Source organism: Rhea pennata, chromosome 4, assembly GCF_028389875.1.
Source record: "Rhea pennata isolate bPtePen1 chromosome 4, bPtePen1.pri, whole genome shotgun sequence".
NCBI lineage: Eukaryota > Metazoa > Chordata > Aves > Rheiformes > Rheidae > Rhea > Rhea pennata.
Window position 1 is genome coordinate 28,463,226 of NC_084666.1, and position 26,657 is coordinate 28,489,882.

Sequence of the window (26,657 nt, forward strand, 5' to 3'; positions counted from 1 at the left end):
TTTCTGCACTGCACGTTGAGTCCGCACCGTTTTTGTACGGGTCGTGTGTGTCTCTGTGTACTAGTGCCTATTTGTGTGCACATCTGCCTCATGGGATGAGGGCAGTGGACAATCTGGTACCGAACAGCTGCAGATGGGATTTCACCCTTTGCCGTTTACTTATTGAAAAGATAATACCTATTTCATGAACGTTACACCTGGTCCCTGCAAACTATAATGTTTAGAGATGCTCGTTTTGTATTCTGGTGATTTTTCCTGCCAAGAGTTCACATGATTATCAGAAGCCCACGACCTGAGAATAAGACATGCTTCAAAGCATCTTGCCTCAAATTAACCTTTTATGTGGGCAGATGCCGTATTTTATATGAACCGTTAGAATTCTTTTCTTTCTCAAGGGAAGAAATAAAAGGTGCTTTTATAATGAATGCTGTTTTAAAGTCTTGCTGTCTGTGCTTAAGGTAACTTATATAGTGTTTACGTAAGATTCCTAAGTTGAATATAATGTTTTTATTTGGTTATGTCTCCTTAGTATCTCTTAAGAGAGGATATACATTTTTTCAAGTTCAGTTTACAATCCATCAGTTCAAATTCTTTGGCTTCATATGACATCCTTAATAAGCATTAAATGCAGGAGTTCTTAGGATTGTAGCTGTATTGTGTAGAGTATAGTGTATTGAAAATTAGTAATTTGTCAAAGCACTCTGTTTGCTGTGTTTGGCAAAGCATGGGTTGAAGCTCTGCTTCTCTGGACGGCTGTGACAGTTCAGACTTCTTCATTTCCCTTTCAAGCACACATCCGTCCATTGGTACCTCCTTGTTTCGGAGGGTTTTCTTCCACCTCGTGATGGCATAGCACCTACCCTGTTACACGGCTTCCCTATTTATACTGCCCTTATTACTCTTTGGGTTCTTCAAAGTGAATCTGAGCAGCTTCTAACTGATGGGAGGGTTATTGTCACCGAAAACAGTGCATCTGTATATAAAGAACAAGGAAGAACGATGGATGTGTGGAGAAAGCATGGACCCTTTTGTTTTATGTTTAAATACATGTCCAGCTGACCCACAACATATTTTTCTCAATTCACTAACCAAGCCAGCTGTTTTGTTTAAATACAGGTCACTTACTACTCTTCAGAGATTAGAGTAAGAATTTCACTTTGGTTTACTGTTTTTATTTCCCAAAAAAAGCATTAAAAGAGTAGTTGTTCTAGGCAGGCATCATACTTATGTGTCAGTAAATGTGAACTAACTCAGTTATTCATATTTATTATAAAGCTAATTACTCTTATTCCCCTCCCAAATAAATTTTAATTGTGTAAAAAGTTAGCTTAGACCTTAATTCAAACACCAGCAAATGAGGGTGACTGCTTAGCTATTTTATTTCTGAAAAAAGCTTTAAAGTGACTGCTTTCATGAATTCTTAAAACTCTTTAAAAATACGCAGTTGTACGGCCAGTTAAAAGGTGCCAGTAGCATTGTCCTAAAGTCGGTTGTTACTAACATGCATGAGCACAGAGAGGTTTGTGTCAATGCACTGCAGCTCTTTAACAGCTGGTAAAGCTCTACTGAAAAATCCCAGTCCCAGATGAACTTGCCTCCCCCCTCATTAACGGCCATGATTATAGCCCCCTAAAGGAACATAATCTGACCTTTTCTGGTGTTGGTTTCTGTTAGAGTTGTTTGGAACCCATCTCGAGTAAAGAGAAGTGTAAATGAAAATACTTCGATTCTCTTGCTGAAAGCTTTAGCAGAGCTGTGGAAGCCTGGAGAACAGTATGTACTATTCCAGACTGAACGCACAAATTTCATGCCTATTAGAGATTTAGAAAGGAATCCCGACTTGCCCACTCGCCGTTGGAAGCTGAGAGCTGTAGTTTGTTTTGCCCGTGGTGGAATTTCCATTTGGGTGCCGTGAGCGAGCCCTGGCTCAGCCCTGGCCCTGGCGCAGACCCACAGCTCGGCTCCTCGGCTGTCGTGCTGCTTCGTGCCTGGGACAGCACGGCTTTGTTTGCAACCCAGTCGCTCTGAATCGCAGCCCGAGTAAGTTATCTCAGTAATCTGCTAACTGAGACACTAGCGGTATAAATACCTCCTTCCTCTTTGCGTTTTGGTTGCCTATCGAATGGTTTATAGAAATCAAAAAATTATTCTTGGATCTTAGTCTCAAGGCAATTGAATGGGACAGATCGCACCTCAGCGCTATTTCAGCCTCTTGCCGCAGGTCTGTTCATACGGGTTTGTAGCAGTTCAGCTAAGCCAATGCAGCTTGGGAAAAAATGGGCCCTAAATTTGTACTTTTGCCCAGTGTAAAAATGGGGCATAAACCACCGGCATCAGACAAATTTCTTGTGAGGTATTTTTGAGAAGCTGCATTAGAAGCCTGAACCCAGGAACACCATGAAGTTTCATATATAAATGACTTTGGCCGGGGCACAAATTTTATCAGACCATCAAGTTAATATTCTTTCCAAATAATGAGCAAAATGAAACAAGGGTATTTTTATTTAACCAATGTAAAATGGTACAGCAAAATTAGAAATGTATAACTGTTCAGATTATAAGATACACCTAAAAGTAAACTGATTCTTGCTTCTAACAGCTAGCGAGAGACCTGCTGGACAGGAGACAACAATCACTTGGAGACATAATTTGTATTTATTTACTTCAACTACATGAAAACAGTATTATTATGAAAGCATCAGACACTAATAGCCATGATTTAAAGCATTTGTTTCTATTTGTTCTCTTTAATACTATCGAATATTAGACTCCGGTACTTGTATAGCAGTGCTTCTAACACTTAACCACTTGTTTATTCATTTTACTAAGGTATTCTTTTTTTTCCAGTTGAACAATTCTAAATTCCCTGAGATTTTAAGAAATACTGCAGAACAGAAACGCCTAGTTTCAGTACCTAGTCATAATATCTTCTATTTAGTAGTAGCATAGTTTTTTAAAACTCAAAAGCAGTCTTACATGAATTACTTTCGTAATCTGATGCTGCAGTACACAAAACAGGATGCATGATAAAAAAGAAATATTGCACAGTCATCTAATACATAGGATATTCAGTCAAGTACAATTTTCAGTCATACCTAGAATGGCAAAAAATATTAAGGTGGAGAAATGAAGAGTTTGATAAATTACCTTTGCCAAAACTCGAAGTCAATTATTCAGAACTAAAAAAATGTAATATATAATTTTTTTGTTGTTTTTCTGGTTGCTGGATGATGCTATGGGACTCCATATTTTCAGAATACAAAACCTTGATGTGAATCGCTTCCAAAAATAGAAAGGTTGAATTCATTCCTTACATGGAGGAATATACATTCTTCTCTATTCTTTTTAATCCACGGTAGATGCACACTTCTAGTGCAATAAAAAAAAGCTGCAATAAAGCTAAAATTGGGTTCCATATAAATCTAATGCTTCAATAAATTTTGTTTAATTCTCTACTTGAAATAAAGTTGCTAATCTTAACTATTTTAGGATAACTAACATTTTATAATAGCAAAACTGGTACAGGGAAGGGTGAATTTGGTTACAGTAGCTGAAGTGCTTAAACCTCAATGATGGATTATCCAGACATGTACACAATCTCCTCAGTAAAACATGCTATGTAAGAAGCAAATCTGCTGGTACAGAATTAATGTATGGCTGTGTACCTCTGCTGAAGGTCTCCCCTTCAGCAGTCTCCCCTTAGATTTTATGAAGCACTTTTTGCACTCCTTTTTCCTCTGTTAACCTCTGGGTGCTAGATAATGTACAACAGCCAACCGACTGCGAAGGCTGCGCTGCAGAAACGAGCCGTTCACCAGGCTGCAGGGCGAGAAGGAGCCCCTGAAGCCCAGGCAAGCTCTCACTGTGAGGAGCCAAGTAGACGGTAGTAAAACAAGGGCAAAAAGCAGCCCGGGCCGAGCAGCTGCGTGCCGGCCAGAGCTGCCAACTGCTTGGTGGCGGCTCGCGAAGCCCCTGCCCAGACAAGGGCACGCTTTGTGTCTGACGGGCCAGCAGCAACGTCCAAGATCGTTACAAGCTACTTGATTCATGGAGCTAGTTAGTAGAATGGAAGTGATTAAATGACAAGCATTTGCTGCTGGATAAGGTTTCAGGACTACGTTTTGAAATATTATACGTACGACAAGCCTCTATATAGCAGAAATAAGTTTGGGCTTGTGCAGTTCAGTTGCAGCATATCTCAGCCTACAGCTGATGCGAATGATGGGTAGGTTTAAAATATGCCTCTGGGATGAAGAGTTGAGACTGTTCCTTGCTCTGAGCTTGCCAATGTGCCTAACCTGGATAGCATTGCTGCTGAGTGCTCAAAGTGCACATACTTGAGAAGTAGCACATAAAAGAGCAAGGATTTTTTTTTTTCATACAAGGTTATAGTATCTGCTTGGGAAGTACCAGTGCCCTCAGAAAATCTGTATGTCAAAGACAACAGGAGAAAAACTCCCTTCCCACCTTAATCCCTTCATCTGCAGGTAAAAGGTAATATATTGTAATCTGAAAAGATTTTTAAGATATGTTTGCTCAGCAATCTTGAATCTTCTGTTCTCTGCAAATGAAGATTTTTCAGGCTCCATTTTTAGCTGTTACCTAAATTTGTGTTTGATTTCATTTGGCAAGGCTCTTCATTTCATTCTTGGAAGAGCTGTAAAAACATCGTAATTGGCGTAACAGTTGTTCTGTTTCCCACACTGGCGGGCACTTGGAAGAGCTTATAGGGAAAAATAAAGAGCTCCTTCACTAGTCTGTCCTTCTGTCCTCCTGTGATAAGAATTTTAGAGCTTTATGAGCCAAAACCTGACACTTGATCAAGCAAATCTAGCTGTTTAATAGCCACCAATAGTTTTTTCATACCCACTAATTCTCTGCGTGGATGGTGCCTCCTTTTTCTTTCCACTATATCCTGTGCCAATGAGATACACAATGTAACTGTGTTGTATTAAGTGCTTCTTTTCTGTTTATTTTAAATCTGGTTTCACTGAGCACTGACTGGTTGTCATCTTAATGAAAAAGAGCAATTAATTGTTCCTTTACATGATGTTAAGGGACTTCATATCCCTCATCTTCATTTGAGCTGACCTGGAGAGTTGTTTAAACTCTTGTGAAGAAACCATCCTGTACCTCTGATCATACCTTTCATTTCCCCCCTTTTTTCTATCTCATCTGTGTTGCACACTTTTTGAGATGGGTTGGAAGCACTGAAATACTCAAAATATAGACATGTCACAGAATTGCTCTGTAGTATAAATCTGCTTTTCCCCTCATTTCTTCCCTAAGGATTTGTAATGTTCTGCTTGCCTTTAGGCTGTCACAGACCACTAATCTGACATTTTCAGAAAACTATGCAAAATGACTTCCAGATCTCTGTACTGAGACATAATACTGAGTATTAGTAGTTAGTGAGATTTAAAACTGTGATACAGTTAGAATTGGTTTTCCCCATGTACTGTACTACAGATGATAATGAAGCTTAGTACCTAGTCTTTTGCTATTGCTTTTTTCTAGTTTTTATCATCTTATGTCATCAACAAATTTAGTCATTTCAGCTTTTGTCAAACTATCTATGAATATGCTGCCAGCATGTCCCCACTCTCAAACCTTTTAGCTTCTAAACTGTCCATGAGGGAACTGTCTCATTAATTTCTGAGCACCCCCCCCCGCCTTACTCCAGACCGAAATAAAGATTACTGAAACAGCTGCTCACCTCAGACCTCCCTCTCCCTTTTTTTAAATACATCATCCCTAATTTCAAAGTATTGATCTTCCTCTTCAATTAACCCCCCCACCGCCTCTTTAACTGACTTGTATGGAATGCATCCAGCTCAGCAACTTGTCCCATCATTATCATAGTAAAAGTCAATACAAGTTAGCTCACTAAACTGTGCACAATTACAGTTCTCAGAGCACTCTTTTCTTATCATCAGTTTATCTTCCTGAGTAGAAAAATCCTAAGGGCTGGCTTTGAGAACACATAAGGTAAGTAAAATATTTCCAGCTCTTCCTGTCCCCCCTTTGCCTAAAAATATAATGTAAAATAATCAATATGCATTTCAATATTACTTTCTGAGTCATGCAGTGTAACTACTAACACTCCAAACATTTGTGTTCCTCTAAGACTTCTATTGGGACCTACATAGTATTTTCACATATCTCCTCTTCAAATCTTAAGGGACTTACTTAAAAGTATAACTAAGTTTTCTAAACCATCCAGTCCTAAAAAAACCCAGCATCTGTCTGATTCCACCTCTAGAATACACTTCCAAGCACTAGGAAAATTCCAATATACTTGTAAGTCACAGCATAATAAAAAAGTCAGTTGGCTCCAATTTTATGAAATTAAACAACGTGGTACAGAGCGCATTGTGAGTCTTCCCTGTGCTTTTATAACTAGTGCTTTTGGGACAGTCAGCTTACATTTTACATTATTTAAAATTTTTGGAGTTATGTTTAAGAAATATTGCAAAATCATTAGCATCTCACTATGAAGGCTTGTTTCCCAGCTGTGCACCTCATCAGAAATGATTTAGTTGGTCAAACAATGCAGGGAAAATTGTATTTTAACAATATTAAGTAATAACCTTGCCAAAAAAAAGGCAATCTTATTAATTCTCAAATCAAGTAGTAGTATGTGGAGCTTGACATTTGAAGGACTTAAAAATTATTCAGTCATAAATTCCCCAAAGTACAGAAAGATACTTTTAAAGACCTTTTGAAGAACAGTTTGCTCATAACTCGTGCTTTTTCTTTAATGTACGCTAATATAGTGCTAATATACCTAACATTCAGAAAAGAACTATTTTTTATAACAACATCAGAATAACTCATGAACTCGGCTCAATACAATTAGCTAATCAAAGTGTTGCCTCTTGCGCAGCATAGATACCAATTTATAAAACAGGAGACATAAATTTTTATATAGCAGTAAATTTATTACAGCAAAATAATAGGAAGCCTGAACAAGGTTACATTTAAAACAAGAATAAGTAGCTACGAAATCTTCAGCCATTCAGTCACCTCCAGGAGGTAACACTGGCCTCAAGATACAGCCTTGGGGAGTCTGACAGTGCTGATGAAAGGACAGTCCTCTGTCACATGTAGCAATAGCTCCATGTATGTGTGTTAACGGCCTGTCCCAGGTAACCCGGGTGCAACTGGTATTGGCTCAGCTTGTGGCTGCTACCTTGATAGCAGATGGTAGATGAAGGGATAGTAGCTAAGTCATGTCACCATACAAGTTTTGCTGGCTTCAGTGTGCCTGTGATAATGATGTTTTTCTCTCACGAAGGACGTTTACTGCTCTGTGGTGGTGTAACGCTCTCTCTCTGTATAGTCCCTACTGTAAGCTCCACCACCCTGGGTCTAACAGCCTGTGTATCTGGCACAGCTCCGTACCGTGCACAGCTCCTACTCTTCGTGCCTCTGGTGAAGACGCCCAAAGAAGTCAACCCAAGAGGGGGCTATAGCAATAGGCACAGTTTAAAAACAAACAACGACAATAAAAACAGAGGAGAGTTTTCACCAACTGACAGCGAAGTCCAAACTTTTCAACAGTGGTACACTTGATTTCCAAGTGAACACCATCACAGTGTTTAGGGGAAGCGTCTGCTCCTGATTTCTTGAGATACATGGTGAGCATGCCATCTACTTTTCCTCTAGATCTATTAGCTTTGGATTGCGTGCAGACTATCAACTGTTCAAGAATATGGTATTTTCTCACTGTTTATGAATGTGATACATACTTTAATATCCTTGGCAAAGGGGATTTTTACATAAAACTGGCCTATTAAAAGCTGTTCCGGTGCAGTAATTTCAGTGTGACTCTACCCTATGAACCTCTGGCTTGCTATAAAACACTGCAGGTAAGTGATCAGTTTAGGGACTGGATAGCTGCTGAACTATGCAAAATCATTTAAACATCCTTCCATTCTTTCCTTTGATGTAGAGAACAAATGTTTCAGCTTATGGCATTTTGCTTGCTACACAAAGTTTCACAGACATCTAAGTACAATAGACAACATTAATTTCTCAGCACTAAGAGCTCGATTGCACTGAAAGGAGAAAAAGACATGCTAAGAAGAAAGAGGAGAAAGGAAAAAAACAAAAGTGCATTACAAGAAATTGGGATTTACTACAAACATCATGCAACTCTTCCAAACGAGCCGATTTAGACCAAACCGAAGACTTGATTTCTTGTCTATAACATAAAGGCTTGTAGGAAGAAGCTTGTTCATAGGATTTTTATCATCTTCACCACATCTGTAAATTGGATGAAAGGACTCATTATTTAAATCAGTAAGCTGAGTGCCATCTTATTTTGCATATAAAACGTGCAGCTTCCTAGTGGTTTCCCTGAGAACCCTGCAAAATCTCCAAGGATAAAAAAATATCCTTGGACTCAACAGCATGAGTATGATTTTAACCAGGTTGTCCTCCTAGGCTCCTAGGCAATGCCAGAGCTTGGGAATGCATGTTTAACTTGGTAGCAGTGAAGGACACTCAGTGAGTTGCTGTGTATTTTTATAGCACAGCATGCTACATGAGGAATGAATGTAGCATGAAGAATTTTGATTAAAGCATTAAAGAGGCTATGAGGTTATTATTTTCATTGTTTAGCAATACAAAAAAACAACCCATGCTTAGAATATTTATTTTCATAAATTTCAAAAACTTGTTCAACTAAATTTAAAATACCACACTGGCCGAAACATAATGGCTTTTTCTTGAAAAAAATCCATCCACTTGCATTTGTTTTCAGACTATGTTTCTGAATGGGCTCTGCAGATCTCTAAAAAAAAGCAGACAGCAAGACTTAAGTGGCTGACAGAAGCATGGCAATTAAGGTCTTCGATGATCATCTGAGCTGGAGCAGGTCCCAGAGCAGAAATTCCAGGATCTGCTGCAGGAGAAAAACCATTAGAGGGGCATGTGGCATCCTGCATTCTTCCTTTCTTGTGGCTGCAAGACTGTTTTATATTTGAAACAATTGGAATTTTAAAGCTAATTAGTGCCAGCTAAATATTCTCAGCTCACAGGAAAAGGCTGAAAAAGGAAATGTCTCCTGTGTTTAGATTTAAAGTTCAACAAGCTTCAGCTCTGACAAACACTGGGGACAAACATCATGGACATCAACACTTGATTCCACTACTCAGGCAACAACTAGTGAGTAGCCATCCTCAGTTACACATGCTTTGGGGTCTCAATTTGAAATGAATGACAACACTGGCTTATGTAAGCAAACATTTATTTGAGGGAAAATCTTCAAAGGCACTTAACTAGCGCCGTTAGTTAGTTAGTGCAAGGGCTCAGTTCAGCTCAAGACCACTAATGGATTTAGGGTGTTATTCACAGTTAATTTATGTCTGTGGAACACTGCGGAAAGGCGCAGTTCTGGCTTGCTCCCTCCCTTGGGCTGCCACTAGGAAGCTATCTCTAAGAAATGTTTGGGCTTTGATTTTTTCCCTCCTTTCATTATGGGTTTAATTTCCAGCTAGAGCAGTGAGCTATTCTGGTTGACCACAATGCCATATGATCTCTATAGCTAGGACAAGGGAAGCACTGCCCATTTTGCCAGCAGCCCTATCAGGTAAGCCTAAGCTAAAATGCATTTTCTGCCAGTGCCTGAGCTTTTGCAGGCCTTGATATAAAACTCCCAAGCAATGGCAAAGTTGATTAAAACCAGGAATTTGTTCTAATGGCTCCCTTCAGGACAATCCATAGTGTTGTAGAACACTGTTGCATACTGAAAAAAACATCAAAAACTCTGCTTCTGAGTAAATTAACAGGTTCTGATGTGTACTCTTCCTTATAGATTGTCCAAAGTGATATAGTTCAGAGTGAAAAAGGAAGCATTTTCAGCATCTTTGTCTAACTTCCTACATAATGTAGGCCAGAGAGGCTCAGTTCAACCATTTCTGCATCCAACTCCTGTTTTGAGCCACAGTTAAAGCCATAATAAACTCACATGGTAGAATTTCAGATTGGCCCTCTACTCCCCACCCCCTTCCAGACAGCCAAGCTATTTGCAAACACTTTCACATGTTCTCCTTCCAGGGAGAATGTAGGCCAGCTTACAAGCAGAATGTGTGAAAATGCTTTTAAAAAGCCCAGCTGCTGGCTTGTTTTTCATTGGCAAAGAGTGAAAGTGATTTTAAAAATCCACCTTGCTTCCATCAAATAAACCCTCCTTTTTCTCAGTGGGAACTTTCCCTTTTCAAGGTGAAAAGATCACATGGGATGTCTCTGCACACTCCAGAGGTGATTGTTCTTCCATTTTTCACCCCCAAGTGCTCCCTGGATAGCATCCCTTTCATATTGCCTTCACTAAGGCTGTGGCCAAAGAATAGCACTGCAAAAAACCAATAAACAAGCTAACCCACTGCCAACTGTCTCTGCTTTTAGAATCTCCACATTTCAATGTATTTTAAAATATCAACATCATCTGTACTTATTTGATTCTTAGGAAACAAAATTGGAAATTAAAAGGAGTTATATTTGTTTTCATACAAGTAGGCAAATAATCCAAATTAATTCCAATTAGGTGAATTAACAGTGCTCTTAATGAGACTGCTGCAGCTAAATTAGAAGTTCCTCAGAAATGAGGAATTTAAAATTAACATGAAAGGTGTATAAGGTGAAAATGAATAAATAAATCTAATTAGCAAACCACAGATAGAGAAGATTTATTTAAATCATCATCAGATTTTGATTAAACTACAGCTATGATTTTCACTATATTGTTCAAGGGTTTCAAGAAAGAACACCACTGAGCATGAAAAATAAATGCCAGTAACAAAAGAAATTGTTTCAAGTATGCCTACCTGAGTCTAAGATGCTGAAGGCACTGGACCTTCTTTCTCATTTGATTCCAGTTTTGCTTTGCATTCTTTGCAAGTATGATGACAATGCCTACAATATGGAAGGCAAATAAAATATTCCAGAATTTTGCTAGATTTCTTTCAATTAACCAAATGGTATACTGGCAAATGTTCCTTAAAAAGTAATCTATAGCTTACATTCTCTAATTGTTGTAACTTGTTTTATGGGATATAAACTGAAAATGATGATATCAATGTCTAAACCAGTAAAACTCATTATTTATTATTCTTAAGTGTAAGTTATTTCCAGCAATCATCATACTAGGACTTTCTAAGCAGGACAAGACAGTCCCTGCCATAATCAATAACAGTGAACCAGATGTTAGGAGCAGGGGGTATAAAACTTAAGAGTGACATATAGCCACCTGTGTATAATACAATGTGAGGAAAGTAATAGTTTTGTTGTCTGGAAAAGAGTGGAAGTAGGAACAGTATATAAAAATTGCTTTGATACATAAACAGGGAAGCTTCTCATTATCAGTTAGGTTTTCATAGGAATAAAAGCTTAGGTAGGTGTGAGGGAAAGACGCAAATACAGAGCGGGGAATGATGTTGTAGGCAGGGCTTTTGGAAGTGCATTTTGCATACAAAAGGTGCATATGAGCAGCCATGCTGGGAATGAAAAGCAGCAGTGGCAGCTGAAAAAGGAGGTCAGAAGGAAGTGAAAGTGTGATCTGGCTGGAAAGAATACATTACACAAAATTTAGAACACAGTAACTAGAACCTAGAGGTCACAGGTAACAGGAAGCAACTGGGAAGATCCATGATATAATTAGAGTTGTGAGGAAAAAAATACCTTTGTTTGTGTTCTTCATGATTTAGTATAACAGTATAAGACTGGACAGAGCCATAAAGGATGAGGTTGAAATTATTGTTGAAATATAAGGATAGTATTAAAAAAAAAAAAGCAGTATATTTGACCTGATGTATGGTACAAAGGAAAACTCAAAGGGTTAAGCAATAAAAATCAGGAGACACTTTAGAGGCACAATACTAGATGAAAAGAGAACCAGTTAACGCTAGTTCCACCACAGTTAAAAAATAAAATAATTTTATCTAAGTTATGGATTTCCTAGTAACATGTATTACATTGAATTTAATTTACTCTTTCTGAAGAATATGTACTAGCTTCTAATACTGTCATATATAACTTAAGGATAGAAGAGTAGTACCTCATGACCTGAAAACAGAATTTAAATACTTAGTTTTACTGAATCACATCAGTACTCTACTTTTAAAACTATTTTGATTTAGCATTAGTGATTTAAATAAGGACAAACCTTTTCTGAGGTGGACCAAATGGTGCAATACCAATTTTCTCAAACTTTTTTTGGCATTCTCCTATGTATGACATCTTTCCAATGGCAAAACCTAAGATGCCAGCAACTGTAAAGACAGATCACAAAATATTGTTAATATACAAGCTTAAATGAGGAGTCTTAATTGGCTCCTTTTTAATCATACAATCAATTGCATGTAACATCTTCTCTAAACGCTTCACAAACATATAAAGTTATACTGTATCATATGAATTATTTAACTTAATATTGAAATCCAGCTATTTATCACAAAACACAGCAACCAGTCCAAAACAACATAGACAGGAAAAGTTCCAGATTCAACTGGAACTACAAGATTCCTGATTCAGAGGAGCGGATTACAAAGATAGCCTAAGGTGAAATTCAATCACAATGTCGGCATTAATTTCACTTGCCCCTTTTATGTACTCTGTGGTATTTCTGATGACCACTATTCCAACACTATCTTCCCAGGATTTTAAGAAGATAGAACTTCAGCCTTCCATACTATCGCACTGGGGCTTTCACTCATTACAGAATCAAAATAAGAATACTACTTTAGCAGCCTCAATTTCCAGTTGAACAAAACCATTCTCAGAGGGACACAGACTTTGTTTCTTGACACTTAAAAGCGGCATGATTATATGATACAGTTTGTGTTTTGTTTTTATTTTCTTCAGCAACTTCAGCATAAAATGGCCAGCTAATATGAAAAAAAAAGAATATATGAAAAGAACATACTTTTTTTTACTTTATACCATGATGGTTCCTTGATCCATTAGCTGTCATCTGCTAAGCATGGTAGATCAATGAGGTTGATGTTGTTTATGAAACAAAGATAAGATTTGAGTTTTTGCCAATTTGAGAGGATAGATCAAATAAATATAAACTGCTACCGAAAAAAGTTTACATTAAAAAAAAATGAACACATTTGTTTTTAAACACAGCAGAACTCTGCTTTCCTAAATCACTGTGGTAACATCTCATAAATTCCAAAAAAGGAAGAATTTGAAAGTTATCCAGACAGATACATCTGCAGTTCACAAGAAAGTGCAGTTACTCGAGCTTTGCAGATTGCCAGTAGATAACCTTTCCTTTCGTCTTAGAATTAGGTCCAACTTACTTGTTATCTTAGGTAATGATCCAAACCTTGGGCTTGCTGAGAAAATGCCTACAATAAAATGAAATAGTCAGAATGCTTATTCACTTGAAAAACCCACCAGCACTCAAAACCATAGGTGGCATTTTTCCTAGAAGCTTTTGCATTTCTGAAGGTGAAGATGATACAAAAAAAATTTCAAAGATGACTAACCTAGATTTAGGAACATCTGGACACATCCCATAGTTCTTAGTGCAGGCCTAAGTCACACGAGGAAAAAGCTCTGTACTGCATAGGATTCAGTTCAAGTGGTAGTTTAGAGTGCAAATCAACCCAAAAGCAGCATAGCTCCTAGTGGTGACATTTGCAGCACTGGAGGAGGAGGTGATGGGTCATGTCTCACCACAGACAAACCTAGCAAATGTAATAGGGAACTGGAATCTCTTATTCAGGGTCCTGCTCCTTCTGCCAAGAGAAGCAAGCCCAGATTGTTCTTAAGCAACTTTCTGTGGCCTCAGACCAGACTAGTGCTAACCTTTATCACAGATATCTAGCCTCCTTCTCTGGAAAGGAGAAATCAGACTGATTGTACTCATACTGATATTTTGGCCTTTAAGGGGAGAATACAGTTCTCCGAAAAAATAAGAAAAATGAAAGATTCTCTTTAGCTTTTCCCTCCAAAATCCACATCCCCCAAGTCAAGACCTCTAGGAGCTGGAACCACTGTGCCTCTGGGAGTATTTGTCTGGCACAGGAGCACTGTGCTGTGGAGGAGAGCTCCACACAGCAAGACTGCCATAGCAGAGGCCAAGTGGAGTGAAGTTCACTGTTACATGCATTCACACAGTGTCAGCGAGGCTCAGAGACTCCACTCCTTCTAGAGCCAGCATACTGCAGTCGTCACAGAGGAGCATTCAGATAGAGGAGCATTTAGCCTATGCTAAGTGCCAGGGCCTGTGCTCACAGGCAGCTATGCATAACGTGTATTTTAAATTAGGTCTTGGCGAGGAGGGGGTGGAAAAAATTGGCATTTGTTTCTAAACAACACCCTTTTGCAGTTGTTAAGACACAATAATGATTGTTGAAAATGGGCATTTGCTATTTCACAGATGATCAGAAATGTCCAAGTACAACGCGGAGAAACTGAGAGGAGTACCCAGTGCCAAATGGTAGTGTAATAGCGCCTGAGAAAACCCCAGAGCTCTTCCCAGCACTATTCACTGCTTTTCAAAAACACGTGTAATCCCTTGCCTTCCCTCAAACACTTTCCAACCTTGTTCCTTCTCTCACCTTCCCAGTTTGCCTACAAGCTCTTAGACCAAGGATACAACAGGGAACCCACATCAGCCCCTTGTAGGGTAGTAGTAGTAGTACAAATAGTAGTAGTACAATAGCAGTACAGCTTTTAGGTTTCTTGTTCAAGCCCTCCCATTCATCTTGGTTAAAAAGGAAATATGGTCAGATAGGAAACAGTAATAATGCCTGTGACAAAGTAAGGGGCTTGCAACCACACCAAAGTGAGAAAAGGCCGGGCCGTTCCCGCCTCCTTCATTTGCTGTCTCCTGCCACTCATTCCTTTCAGAGCCTGGATTCTTTTCCCCTTCTTGCTCCAGGCCCTATGATTTTTCTACTCTCCCACCTGCCCTCTCTGGGGGATAGGCTAAAGGACTCTGGCTTATTTACTTCTGTGAGATACACCCATCTTAGTAATCTTCAGGATAAATCTCCTTCACTCTTTACCTGAGACACTATCTTCAACCCTATTATCAGTCAAGATCCCCAGAAGGGAAACTTGAGGTGAATCAAGTAGAACCAGGCTCACTCATTACATAAACAGAATACAATTCTCTTTTGTCTTACCCTGCAGAGCACAAGCCATCCCTATAAAAAGCTCTCTGTCTTCTCATTTTGGCAGTATTCCCTGTTCCTCTGCTCCAAAGCTGTATTCATATTGGTATGTGGTCACTGTAAAAAGGTTGCCAGCATTTTCCAAAGCAAACAGCATTTACAGCTACAGTACCAGATTCCGATGCCCCTGCTCAGATTGTATGATGCTCTGCTGCACAGACAGCCCCAGTGAAGAATCTACTCGAGTACACATGGTCACAGTGACAGAATCTGGCCATCAGTCTTTGAATTCATTAATTCTTTTTTTAATTCACATTTTTTCAAAAGGATGAAGATGACAACACATAGCTAATGATCAAATCATTTTAACAATGATGGTGATGAGTGAGAATACTGATTTTGAAAAGCAGTAAGCTTTAGGAAAATCTGCAATTCTGTAGTAATTCCAGAGTCTCAGTTTCATAACTTAGGCCCAAGAGTGCTTGTACATGTACTTTTTATACTTACCTTTTGAGATTAGCCCCTGGGTGACAAGCATGCTGCCAAGAGACAAAGGAAGAGCTGTAAAAATAAAAAGAATTAACATCTCTACTATTAGACAAAATTTGTTACCTATTCAATAAACACATTATTCTCCATCTCAATAAAACCAACATTGAGTACCTGTCTTAGTTACCTATTAAACCTGCTCATTCAGAATACAATCTCTTCAAAGCAGGGATATGTTTACACTGTGCCTGCTATAAGGCATGTTGTGGCATCTGGAGCTAATGCATTATATAAGTAATAACCTCCAGAATTTTAATATCTTCCTTCAACACTGCAAAACTAGTAACAGCAGCAGCTCCAGTTAAATGCTGAAACCATTTTCAGATCTTTTCCCTCCAGAAAATGTGTATTTTGTATAAAAACTGATGCAATGGACTGAAAAATCAGGCACTAAAACACTGAGTCATGGACATACTGCAACAATTCCCGTGAAAGGCCACAAAGATAATTAAAGGACTGGAGTGTGTCATACAAAGAGAGGCTGAAAGAACTGGGACTGATTGGCCTAGAGAAGAAAAGGCATGGGGGGGGGGCGGATCTTAATAATGTGTATAAAAAACGGATGAGGCACAATAAAGAAGATGGAGATAGATTTTTTTCAGTGGTATCTAGTGAAAGGATAGAAAGCATTGGACACAAACTGAAATACAGAATATTCCACTTAAATATTCCTCAGCAGTTCCATGATTCTATGACAATACTGAGATAGAGAGCTGAAACAGTAGGATGACTGCAAAATCTAGTGATTAGGTCACACTCATCAGTACCAGTCCCAGCTCCAATGAATGTAAGTGTGAAACAATCTAAATAAGAGGGACTGAGAAAATCAATAAACACTTTATAATCCAACGGTTGGCTACCGCTCTCAGCAAGTAGATGATGCAGTACAACTATTTTTGTGCTTGGAGTGACCCAAAGCAAGGATTCTTGTATCTCTCATCTTTTTAACCAAGAGGCAATGAGAAGAAAAAAAGAGAAAGGGCTCCCTTGGGTTTTTATGCAGCATTAATTGTGCCCTACACACAACTTGACTGGGTCTAACTGGATTAGATCATGCATATAAAATAGGCAAGGGAACATCTATTTTGTGAATATCGTGAATATCAGTTTAGCATTAACAAGATTTGGACAATTATAAACTTCTCCAGTAGCAGTTAGGGTTTTTCTTTTCTTTAAAAAATCAGTAGTGGCTAAATACTGACTATAGCACCAAAATTACTTTTGTGAATTCAGCCATCAGGCTTTCCACCCTGCTAGCTTGATATTTCTCAGTTATAGCTATTGTTATTGTTTTTATTCTCGAATCTAAACGCTGACCTGCTCACTTCTTGAATACATTGAAAGGCAAGAATAAGTATATAACAAAGTAAAATATTCCTACAGTTGGTTTAATAACTGACTTCATGAATAGAATGCCAACTCTAAATTTATCAATATAAGCTCATAGTAAACTAATAAGAGCTTAATTCGGACACCTCTACTTACAATGATTACAGAAATAATTAAACTGATTTTATACTAGCACATTGTTCAATTTAAACCTAGATGACAGAATTAACAAAAAAACGCTTATGTATTATAATAAATGACAAGGAATTTTGCAGCCAAATTTGCATAAATACATCAAATAATCATTCTCACTGAGATAAGTTTGGGTTACTCACCTCTGTACCAGAAACTCTCCTTTTTGCATTCTTCACGGATCCTTGCAATTTCTGCAGTATTATGAGTTTGTGAGATGGGACAATAAAACATTGGCTGAAAGGATAAGCCTGGGTTAGTTTATTGAATTTCACCTCATAAGAAGAAAAAATTGTATCAATTTAAGATGATAATTAAATAATTGAAAACACAAATAAAATGCAATGCAAAAACCACCCAAACAATCAGAACTCATTGTTTGGTTGTTAGTAGAGTGATGAAATACTTGACAACTCAGTAAGAAATAAAAAGAATTACATAGATTTTAAAGCTATACCTAAGCTTATTCCTTTTAACCATTTTATTCTCATGAGTTATATCAGATTTCTGGAACTGAAATAACAAGGAACAAAGATAGTGTAGGAGCTTCTACAAAAGAAGTTCTGCCCAGTATGGAAGAGAATTAAAATGCAGTAAAAGTAGATTTTTTAAGTATTCAAAACAGGATCAACATAAGCTCTGTTAGATTCCTCTGGTCTAACTTTTTCTCTGTGCAGTTTAAATATATTCATGGCATTCACTGAACTCAGACTGGCTTCACCTTTGTATTAATTAGCTTGCCAGCAAGTTTATTTTACATTTATGGTAGCCATATTTTCTTTTGTTTTGAGTGGAAGAAAAAAAAGTGTCAGTATTCTCACACATTCTACTATCCATGGTATGGAGATGTGGTTATCAGTAATTATTTTCCTTTAAGAGGTGATTCAGTTATCAGTTTTGGCATGTATAATATCATCAGTGGACATCTAAAACATGTGGAATAGTTCTTATTTCAAAAATCTTGCTCAGGTTCTCTGTAGCAGCCATTGTCGTAGAGTTAAAATTAGTTGAAATTTCAGTGCTTTCCTGTAAAACCATCTACAAACTTAAATGTTCTTGAAAGAAAAATTTAGACTTTGTAGAACAAGCAGTGCTTTGGGAAAAGAGCACACTAATCTACTACAGAATTCTACATCATTTTATGCTCGACTGGTGCATGATTTTGTAGCTATAATAATGAAATGCATTTATTGGCTGCAGTCACACTTTTCACTTTAAGCTAATTAAATATCTCAATCCTTCTTCAAGTACTGCTCCTTTGGTAAACCCCACAGAACTGACTCCAAACTAGTTTCACAACAAGGCCACAAGCCAGAACATGCATTTTGCCCATACAGCAAATATAACAAAACCTGAACAGCTTAGAAGAAAGATAAGAAAATGAGTGTCAGGGTCCCAAGTGCACAAACAGGCTTTGCCACCTCTTTTCCTCCAGACAGCCTGCAAGAGGTTCAGCTGCTTATGTTCAAAGTCAGTTCCAATATAGCACAGTTGTGTAACCTTGAATTATATTCTGTGAAAACAAAGCTGGGAGAAAGAGCTGTGAGAAGCTTTGCCCCAGACCTCTGCCTCTTGGCTCAGGAAACTGCATTTAATCTCAAGCCTTTGGCTGAACTGTGTTGTAGGTAAGACTGTACCTTGCCTTTTACCATGATGAGTCAACTTGACTTCCTGGCTTACCCTCAGACCTGCCTCATTCTGGCCTGGTGACCACTGAAGTGTTGGTTGACTCTGGTTAACAGGGTCAACTGGACCTGTTATTCTCTTTTCTGGGCACTGTGGGACTGTGTCCTTGTCAAGCACTGCCCCTGCTCGCCTCCCTGTCCCCTTTGGCTCCCAGGCTGCCTTCCCTCACAGATCAGCCCACTTTTGCTGCTGACAGTAAGTGGTTATCCACAAGGCCACATCATATTAAAATTCCTTTTGGTTAATTACATGATCACAGTATAAAATGGCAAAACCTGTCCCCTGCAGGTAGCTGATTTCTCCAGCAGGAAGGAATGCTCAACTTCTGTAAGGGACCAGGGCAGGTTATGGTACAGCTATGGTTCCCTTCTCCACTTCTGAACACACATACCTGACCCAGTAGTGGGACAGGCTATACTAAACTAGAGCTGTGCTATACTGAACCAGGTCTCAGCCAGTTCTTAACTAGTGTAAAATCCCTTCTGAATCACTGCCAGTTACAATAAATTACAGCCCACTTTCAAGGGCTTGAGAATTGAAAGCTCCCAGCCCTCTGAGCGTAGTGAACAAGCAGAAGTAAGAGATAGCTTTTTCTTCATTTATGTGCTTAAGCTAATAGGTGTCTGTTTTTCTCTTCAACAAGAACGAGAAATGCAAAATCCTAGTTAATGCCTAGCAATAATATCAAAAAGAATAGAGAAGCAACCCAACTTACCCATCCAGCTCGCTTTTTGGGGGCTGTTTGATCTTTCTCTTGGGTTATTTCAGACGACATTGTCTCTGTCTTTCTTGTCGTCTTTTGTTAATAGTCTTGGTCAGCAGGAATGATGTGATGTATGCTTGGTTGCCCTTCTTTCTGCTAGGTACAAAGGTAAAAAGCAAAAGTATCCAATTCTCATATGCAGTTTAATATTAACCTAGGAATATTAACATTTATGCTGAAAGGCTTTTACAGCAGATACCATGCAAATGACTTGATTACACATAGTTTAGCGTACAGTGCACCACTCATTAGCAATATAGAGTTGCATGGAGCCTAATTCAAACAGGAAAATAAAGGATAAAATAATATGCTAGAATATGATACAACTCCCAGCCACAGAGAAATGAGAATAAATACAAGCAAGTCACCCAAAACCTTACAATTGTAAATGTAGCTCAAAATCACTATATGCTGCACTGGTTCTACCCTCATTCCCAGGGTCAGAAGCTTTGATTCCATTAGACCTGAATGCAAGCCTATCATAAACCAAATCTGTATTTCTAACAAACACAACGCAGTTACTGACGGGTTTTTAAAAGAATCCAAGAGAAACAGATTCCAAAGAGTTTAGAACTGTAATTTTCCATTTCAAAATCATGCTGCTTGGGATAACAGGAAGGAATCTTACTTATTTCTGGAGTAATCCAGATACTTAAACTGTGAATTTTACATGGAATTTTCTCACACGATCTGGCACTTTATTTATCAACATACATAGCACATCTGCTCCTCAGAGAGCACCTTCTCAGAATGATGGCATTAAACAATGCAGAAATTGCTGGAAGGACAGAGATAAATAAAAGCATACCCAACAATTTAATAACCTGAATGTTTTTTGGCATTCAGAATTTAACTGTATCACCTGTTTCCTGCACAGAACTTATTTTTCTGGGACACTTATACAGTGGTAGCATTCAAGTAATGTCTATTTCACACACACTGGACATTTAGAGTGCAATGCTTTTTTTAAGTGACGGAGCAGATGCAACATGACCTTCTCTCTCCATGCTAAAAAGACTCACTGAAGCATTGTATTGATACAAATCTAACATCACGGTAATTTTTTGTTGCTCAGCTTTACTGCATTCTCAGACATTTTCAAAAAAATGTCTGTGAGCATGGTGTCTCTGAAAGCATTTATGTTTGAAAATCCACAGAGTGCTGGGAAAGCCAATAGCTCTTCACTGTCTACCTCACTCTGACTCACTTAAGAGCAATTCAATTTTCTGTCGGTTTCTTGTCACATAATGCAAAAAAAGGAGCAAAAGATGGAAAAAATCATAAAACTTCAAAGAGGTTTATGTCAATTAAAGACACTAAATCCTCATATTCTTACCTGTTCAAGAAGCCTACGTGTGCAGAGAGTTACATAAAAAGTGTCATTGGAAACTACTGTTGACTGGTACAGCTTCTAACTGCTGCAGCAGTTAAGTGCTGCACCTCTTTTAAAAGGATAAAAAAGCTGAGTCACCACGGAAAATAAACAGTATAAAAGACTTTTTTAGGAGTATGAATCAGGTTATGACAGCTTACAGCTTGCCATTAATCTCCTGTGTTGCCTTCAGGATATATTTCTCCAGTCATTCAGATACACTCCCATTTCAACATAATGAAGAGTGCTCCAAACAGGTAGCCTTTTCAGCAGCTTCCTGGTACCCTTCCCACTTGGGATAAAAGCTCTACTGACAAGAAGGAAAAGGGACAGGGTTCAGGTAATCAAAATATTATTAAAATGAGTTATTAGTACTTAGCACACATACTGCCTCCTAACTGAAAAAGTTAAAGAGTGTCCCACTGTTCTGGGGCATTGTGTTTTGGAAAGACAATCATCATCCCAGTAAACTTTTCTATTGACTGACTAGAAAAACATGACCTTTTCGCATATTTCTACTATATGATTATCACTGCCTGTTTTCTGGACCTAACTATGCAATTATTAGTATAGCAGTTAATTGTATGTACCCTTAAGTGGCTTGGGCCTGAGAGGAATTCTCCCACTATGTAACTCTTTTATCTAACTGAAATACACATTTAACATGCTTAAATCAATGTGGTCTGTAAGGATAAACTATTTGAATCATCAGTTTTTCTATTCTAGAAGAACTTTTCTGGATCATTTATTCATTTATTGAAAAAACAGATAACGACTTGTCAGAGATTTCACATTTTTGGTTCTTTTGACCGCTTGATAAAGAAGCAGCATACAAGAAAATAGTTTTTTTTTTTTTTTGTCTCAGGCTGTAGGAATCTGCCATCTTTATATACTTTACTTTCAGTAAGAGTCCTCCTTCCAAACAGTAATGGTGAGTACACTCAAATTTCTAAGGTTACTCAAGGAGGAAGGTGAAAGCAAAATGAGCATGTAGTAACTAGTACACACTACAGACTATATATAGACCGTGGTCTGTAGTAGAAACACAGGGCATTTGCCCAGGGCAGCTGCCACTAATAAAATAATCACCATGACAAGCAGCTTAGCACTGCAGAGGCTCTTTAGAGGCACAGCCTCCCTCGTGAAGACCAGGGAAGACTCACGACGATGTATCACACGTACTTTCCGAATCGCCATTTTACTGTAAAACCAGGCTCTTATTTTGAAGGAGAGGCCACCGACCAGCTGCACCAAGTCTTCGCTAAAAAGCTCCCCACCAACAGCCGCTGGAAATCAAGTGCGCAAACACCTGGTGTTTCCTCAGCGGTACCTCTGCTGCACCTGCACAAGTGTTTGCTGACGGTCACTTACCTAAGTCGCAGAGCAACAAGCCCCAACAGGCTGCGGGCGTTTGCCGGAAGGCCCAGGCCTCCTTCGCAGAGGAGCCAAGCGCTGCGAGGTTGGAGGCCCGAGGGCGAACCGCCGCCTCCGCCTCGGCCCGCGCAGCGCCGCCCCGCGCCCGCCTCGGCCCTCGGCTCCGCGCCGGCCGCCGCCCGTCACCGCCACCTCGTGGCCGGGGAGGCAACCGGCGCTTCCGGGAGCGCCGTCGTCCTCGGGGGCGGGAGGCGGCCGCGGCGGGGGCTCTGGGGCCGCGTGGCGGCCGCCCCCCTCGGGAATGCCGTGCGCGGCGGTGGAGGGTGGTCTCGGCGCAGCTGTGGGCGCGGGCGCGGGCAGGGCGGGCGAGGGTGAGTGCTGCCCGCAAGGTGATGAAGTGAAGCGCTTGCCGCTCCTGAAGGGAAGGAGCGGGCGGCAGGCACTTTCGCGCTTACCCCATGCAAAAAGTGTAACCCATAAATCACACGCACACTAGCACAGCTTTGACCAAAATTCTTTCCAGCTGCTTCTGGGGTAGCACTTGGGTGACTTGTCCGGCACCTATACGTTAGCTGATCCTGCCACGGAGCTGCCTCGACGCCCAGAGGCGCAGCGGTGTGCTGCCCTCCCGGATAGAAAAAGGAGAGGGTCTGGGGCTCTGCTGGTCTCCCCTGTAAGCACAGACTGCTGCTTGTACCAGAGGTGAGAAGGTGAATCTCTACAGCTGGCTTCATGGTTGTCTTCCTTCATTATATGAATATCTTATTATTAAACTGTAGCAGTTCCCATCATGTTACAAGCTGCTCCTGGAGGAAAAAAAGCAGTCAGCTTGCTGATAAGATTCCTTCTGAGTGCTTATTTTTCTCAAATTAAATTCAGAACATTATTTTAAAAATGGTATTTGATAATATGAAGTTAACAGTCATCTAGCAATGTATGGTGCTGTGTGATGCGTCCCTTTAGTTTTTTCCAATGGTAGGAGAACTGCTTGGAAATCTACGAGAGAACATTTTTCCTAACAAAAGTGCCAGTGAATTGAAAGAAAAATACTTGGTGGAAAAGTAATAAAAAATAAATGCATCAATTCTTTCTTTTTAAAGAACAAAATTTAATTGTTTTAGAATAAAATATGTTAATTATCTATTTTGATTGTGGATACTATGATACTTATAAATAAATCAATACATTTCAATGCCAGTATTAACAAGAAGTAAGTAAAAAATGAGAAAGCCTTCGTCAACAAGTGCTTCCAGAGTTTATCATGAAATAAAAAGCTAGTGAGATCAGCACTATACTTTCCTCTCTTTCATGACCTCAACATCTTTCTTTCATAGTAACCATGACAAGTAGGTCACGGTTCATTTTTGTAAGTCCAGAAAGGTTTCCAGCCTCCAGAAGTCTCGGGTGCATGAAGCTCCGTCCCCCAGAGTATTGTCTGTCTCCTGCCAGCCAAGCGAGACCTTTGGGTTTTACTGTGGCAAAATGCCCTCTTCACACAGGGCTTGGCAAAGATGATGTCTTAAACCAGCTGTGTAAAAATAAAACAAATTAAAAATGTCTCTTAAAAGAGTTTCTGTATCTCCTGCAGTCTAATATGTATCCTTGAAATCATGGGTAAAAATGATGTAATAGTACTGGCTGTGAGCTCTTGTTTAATGTGCTCTTTAAATACATCAGTATTGAAGGGTCAGATCAATTTGTAAGGAGGGAAAGAAACATGAGGAGAAAAGAAAAACAAAACACACCACCATAAGTCTTACTGTGAAAAACAATACACAAGCAATTCCCATGTGGGGTAAGTCCTTAATAACCAATCATTTCTTAGCTGGTTAAGCTTAAACTGCTCATAAAATAAGAGAGTACTGGAATGACAGTTTCCTCACGGGGTGATGTGCTCCTGGGGACAGTGGTTTCTTGGATTCTTGTGCCCTCCTGTACAAAAGTGCCTATTAGAAATCAGGTTAGTTTTCTTTTTAGTATGAACTTTGATGGGAAAGAAGGTTATTAGAATTGACTTAATATGTTCTGCAAACAGTCTTTAGCCTCAAGATTTAGCTGAATGTACTTCAGAGCTATGAAAAGGGAGAGAAGTTGATACACAGAAACTAATAAATATTAGTGCTTCAAAATAATAAACATCAAAACAAAAGAGAGATTCTTTCCCTTTTCTCCCCTTCCAGCACAAAACCCACCTTATACATCAAGGAAAAGAATAAGAGTTGTCAAAAATAACTGGTAAGGGGTTGAAAGCTTAGGTGTGGAAATTTCTATTATCAGAGTAGAAGGAGGTGAACGATGTGAGACTTCACAAACTCAGGGAAGGTGTACAGGATATGCGTCTGTTTGTTCAAAGAATCCAAATAACCTTTTAGGAAATGCTGCAGGGTTGCTGGGATCTTGCAGTTCACCATACGCAGCAATGGCAGAACCCTCGCAGTGTGCTTATTTAGCGCTCCATGTACGCACAAAGCACATGAAAGAAGAGAAGCTGGTACAGTGTGTGATAAATATGGTTTGTTTATCCATTCACAGACAAACACAGAGAATGCTAATTGGTTTGAAAATCTTGAGAAGCAAAGACCTGGAGAAATGCAAGCACAGTGTGGTAAAAAATACATGTCAGTCTGAAAATACTTAAAGCATGGAAAACCATACCAGAATTACACTGTATGGCATTGTTTTCGTACTAATGAGAGTTCAAGTTAAGGATGAATTTAAAGACATCAAATGCAATAGCAGGAAACAGTCAATCATTTCTGAGTACAATATTTAGACTCTGTCCTCATTTCCAAGAAACCTTGGAAATAATTTGTTTGTTCTATGTTCTGGTTTATTAGCTGATTCTTAAATATGTTTATTTCTATTTTACCTCTGGTTTGGTCTATCTTTTAGTTGAGATGAATGGCTGATAATTAACAGCTTAGGATTTTAACTTTCCAGTGTGAAGAAGGCAGTGGAACTGCCACCAAGTTTGCTATTCTTTTAGGCTGCAAGGCTGTATGCATAATTTCTTCTCTACCGTGAAGACCTGCATTTCAATGGAGTTGTAGGTGCTCAGCTCCTGTAATAATCAGACTTAGTTGTACCTGACATTTCTAATTCATATTAAAGTGAATCAGGAGTTCTTGCACAGGGTACATTCCTGGAATTCCTCAGGGGCAGTGTTAGCATCTCATATTCTGCTGTACATTTTACTGGAAAAGATCTTTAGTGAGGGTCTCAGTGTTTATTAGTCCTACCTTTTATGGTTAATTTCCAAGAAGTGGAAATCAGCCTCATGTTAGCCTCGCTGTAACAAAATAACAGTATTTTGTAGCCAACGTACTGTAACCTTGAGAAAACAACAACCAAATCTATTTAATGTTTATGAGTATGATTATGTATATGCAGTTTTGCATAATAGTGGTAAAGGTAATGATTAGGAAGTTTAACACTGTTGTGTAAACAGAGCAGGTACCTAACGACCTGCGAGTCTTTGTGCTTCTATTGTGACTGTGACAGGTGCCTAACCAGCAAGTGTAAGCTCAGCCACCCCAGCTTTTCCAGTCATGCTTTTAGAATTCATTTGTGTTTATTTTTATGCTGTTTCCCCCCACTTCTCTGACATTTTCTTCTGCTTCTTTATTCTGCCTAACTAGGCACATCTCTGCTGGGCAATACGTAAGAGCAACTTCCTCTACTCTTCCAGTGAGTGGAAACTTAATGTAGCAAGCTATCTTGGTTTTGCTGGTTGAACATCACTGCATTTCTGTGTAGATGAAGTGCTATTCCTTTATTTTTTATCAGCTATGCATTTGGCACTTCAAGAATAAAAAATTATAGTGAAAGGCATTCATTCCTACATGTATATGTGTAATCAAGGTGCTTGTTACCACAGCAGTAACAAGCCGTCAAGCCATACTGGAATGTAAATTTGTGCTAAGTTTGAAGCCCAACTTAGTAGTTACTAAGAATCTCAGACAGACTACACAGAATGAAGTGGTTAAATTTGTCAGGAATTGCATTATTTTCAAATAGTTCAAGTGGAAGGCACACAAACACCTGTCAGCTTAATGATTACAGTACTGTCAAGTTTTACAGGCACTCCACCTCTAAATCATGAAGCAAGATACTATGATTACAAAAGGTATTGCAAAATTGCACCAAACATTTTTCAACTGGGTATGTCCTGTGAGGTATGTCCTGTGAGCATGACACTTGCTATGCTGCTACAAAAGCAGCCATGTTCTGGGAATCATAGTGCATCCCATTTACTCGGGCC

General features: G+C 39.1%; 1 protein-coding gene across 5 annotated transcripts; it reads right to left on the minus strand.

Moving 5' to 3' along the window:
- Positions 1–6,920: 6,920 nt before the first annotated feature.
- On the minus strand, positions 6,921–22,535 carry OCIAD2 (OCIA domain containing 2). Of its 5 annotated transcripts, none has more exons than XM_062574618.1 (8): positions 22,394–22,535; positions 19,603–19,743; positions 17,345–17,438; positions 15,639–15,692; positions 13,308–13,355; positions 12,167–12,272; positions 10,830–10,917; positions 6,921–8,268 (listed from the first exon to the last, which is right to left on the minus strand). In XM_062574618.1, exons 2-7 carry the CDS (start codon positions 19,660–19,662, stop codon positions 10,836–10,838), a joined length of 444 nt encoding a protein of 147 aa, XP_062430602.1. In that variant the 5' UTR covers positions 19,663–19,743; positions 22,394–22,535; the 3' UTR covers positions 6,921–8,268; positions 10,830–10,835. The 5 variants fall into 5 exon arrangements, with proteins under 5 accessions (XP_062430602.1, XP_062430601.1, XP_062430604.1 ...); XM_062574617.1 differs by having other exon boundaries at positions 19,603–19,746; XM_062574620.1 differs by lacking the exon at positions 6,921–8,268 and adding an exon at positions 8,643–8,797 and having other exon boundaries at positions 19,603–19,746.
- Positions 22,536–26,657: the final 4,122 nt, after the last annotated feature.

Coding starts and splice junctions, on each gene's coding strand:
- OCIAD2 (XM_062574618.1), bottom strand. CDS start 19,662: ATGTCGTCTGAAATAACCCAAGAGAAAGATCAAACAGCCCCCAAAAAG. Junction 17,439..19,602: donor CCAAAAAGCGAGCTGGATGG/GTAAGTTGGGTT, acceptor TTATCCTTTCAG/CCAATGTTTTATTGTCCCAT. Junction 12,273..13,307: donor ATCATTACCTAAGATAACAA/GTAAGTTGGACC, acceptor CTGTCTTTACAG/TTGCTGGCATCTTAGGTTTT.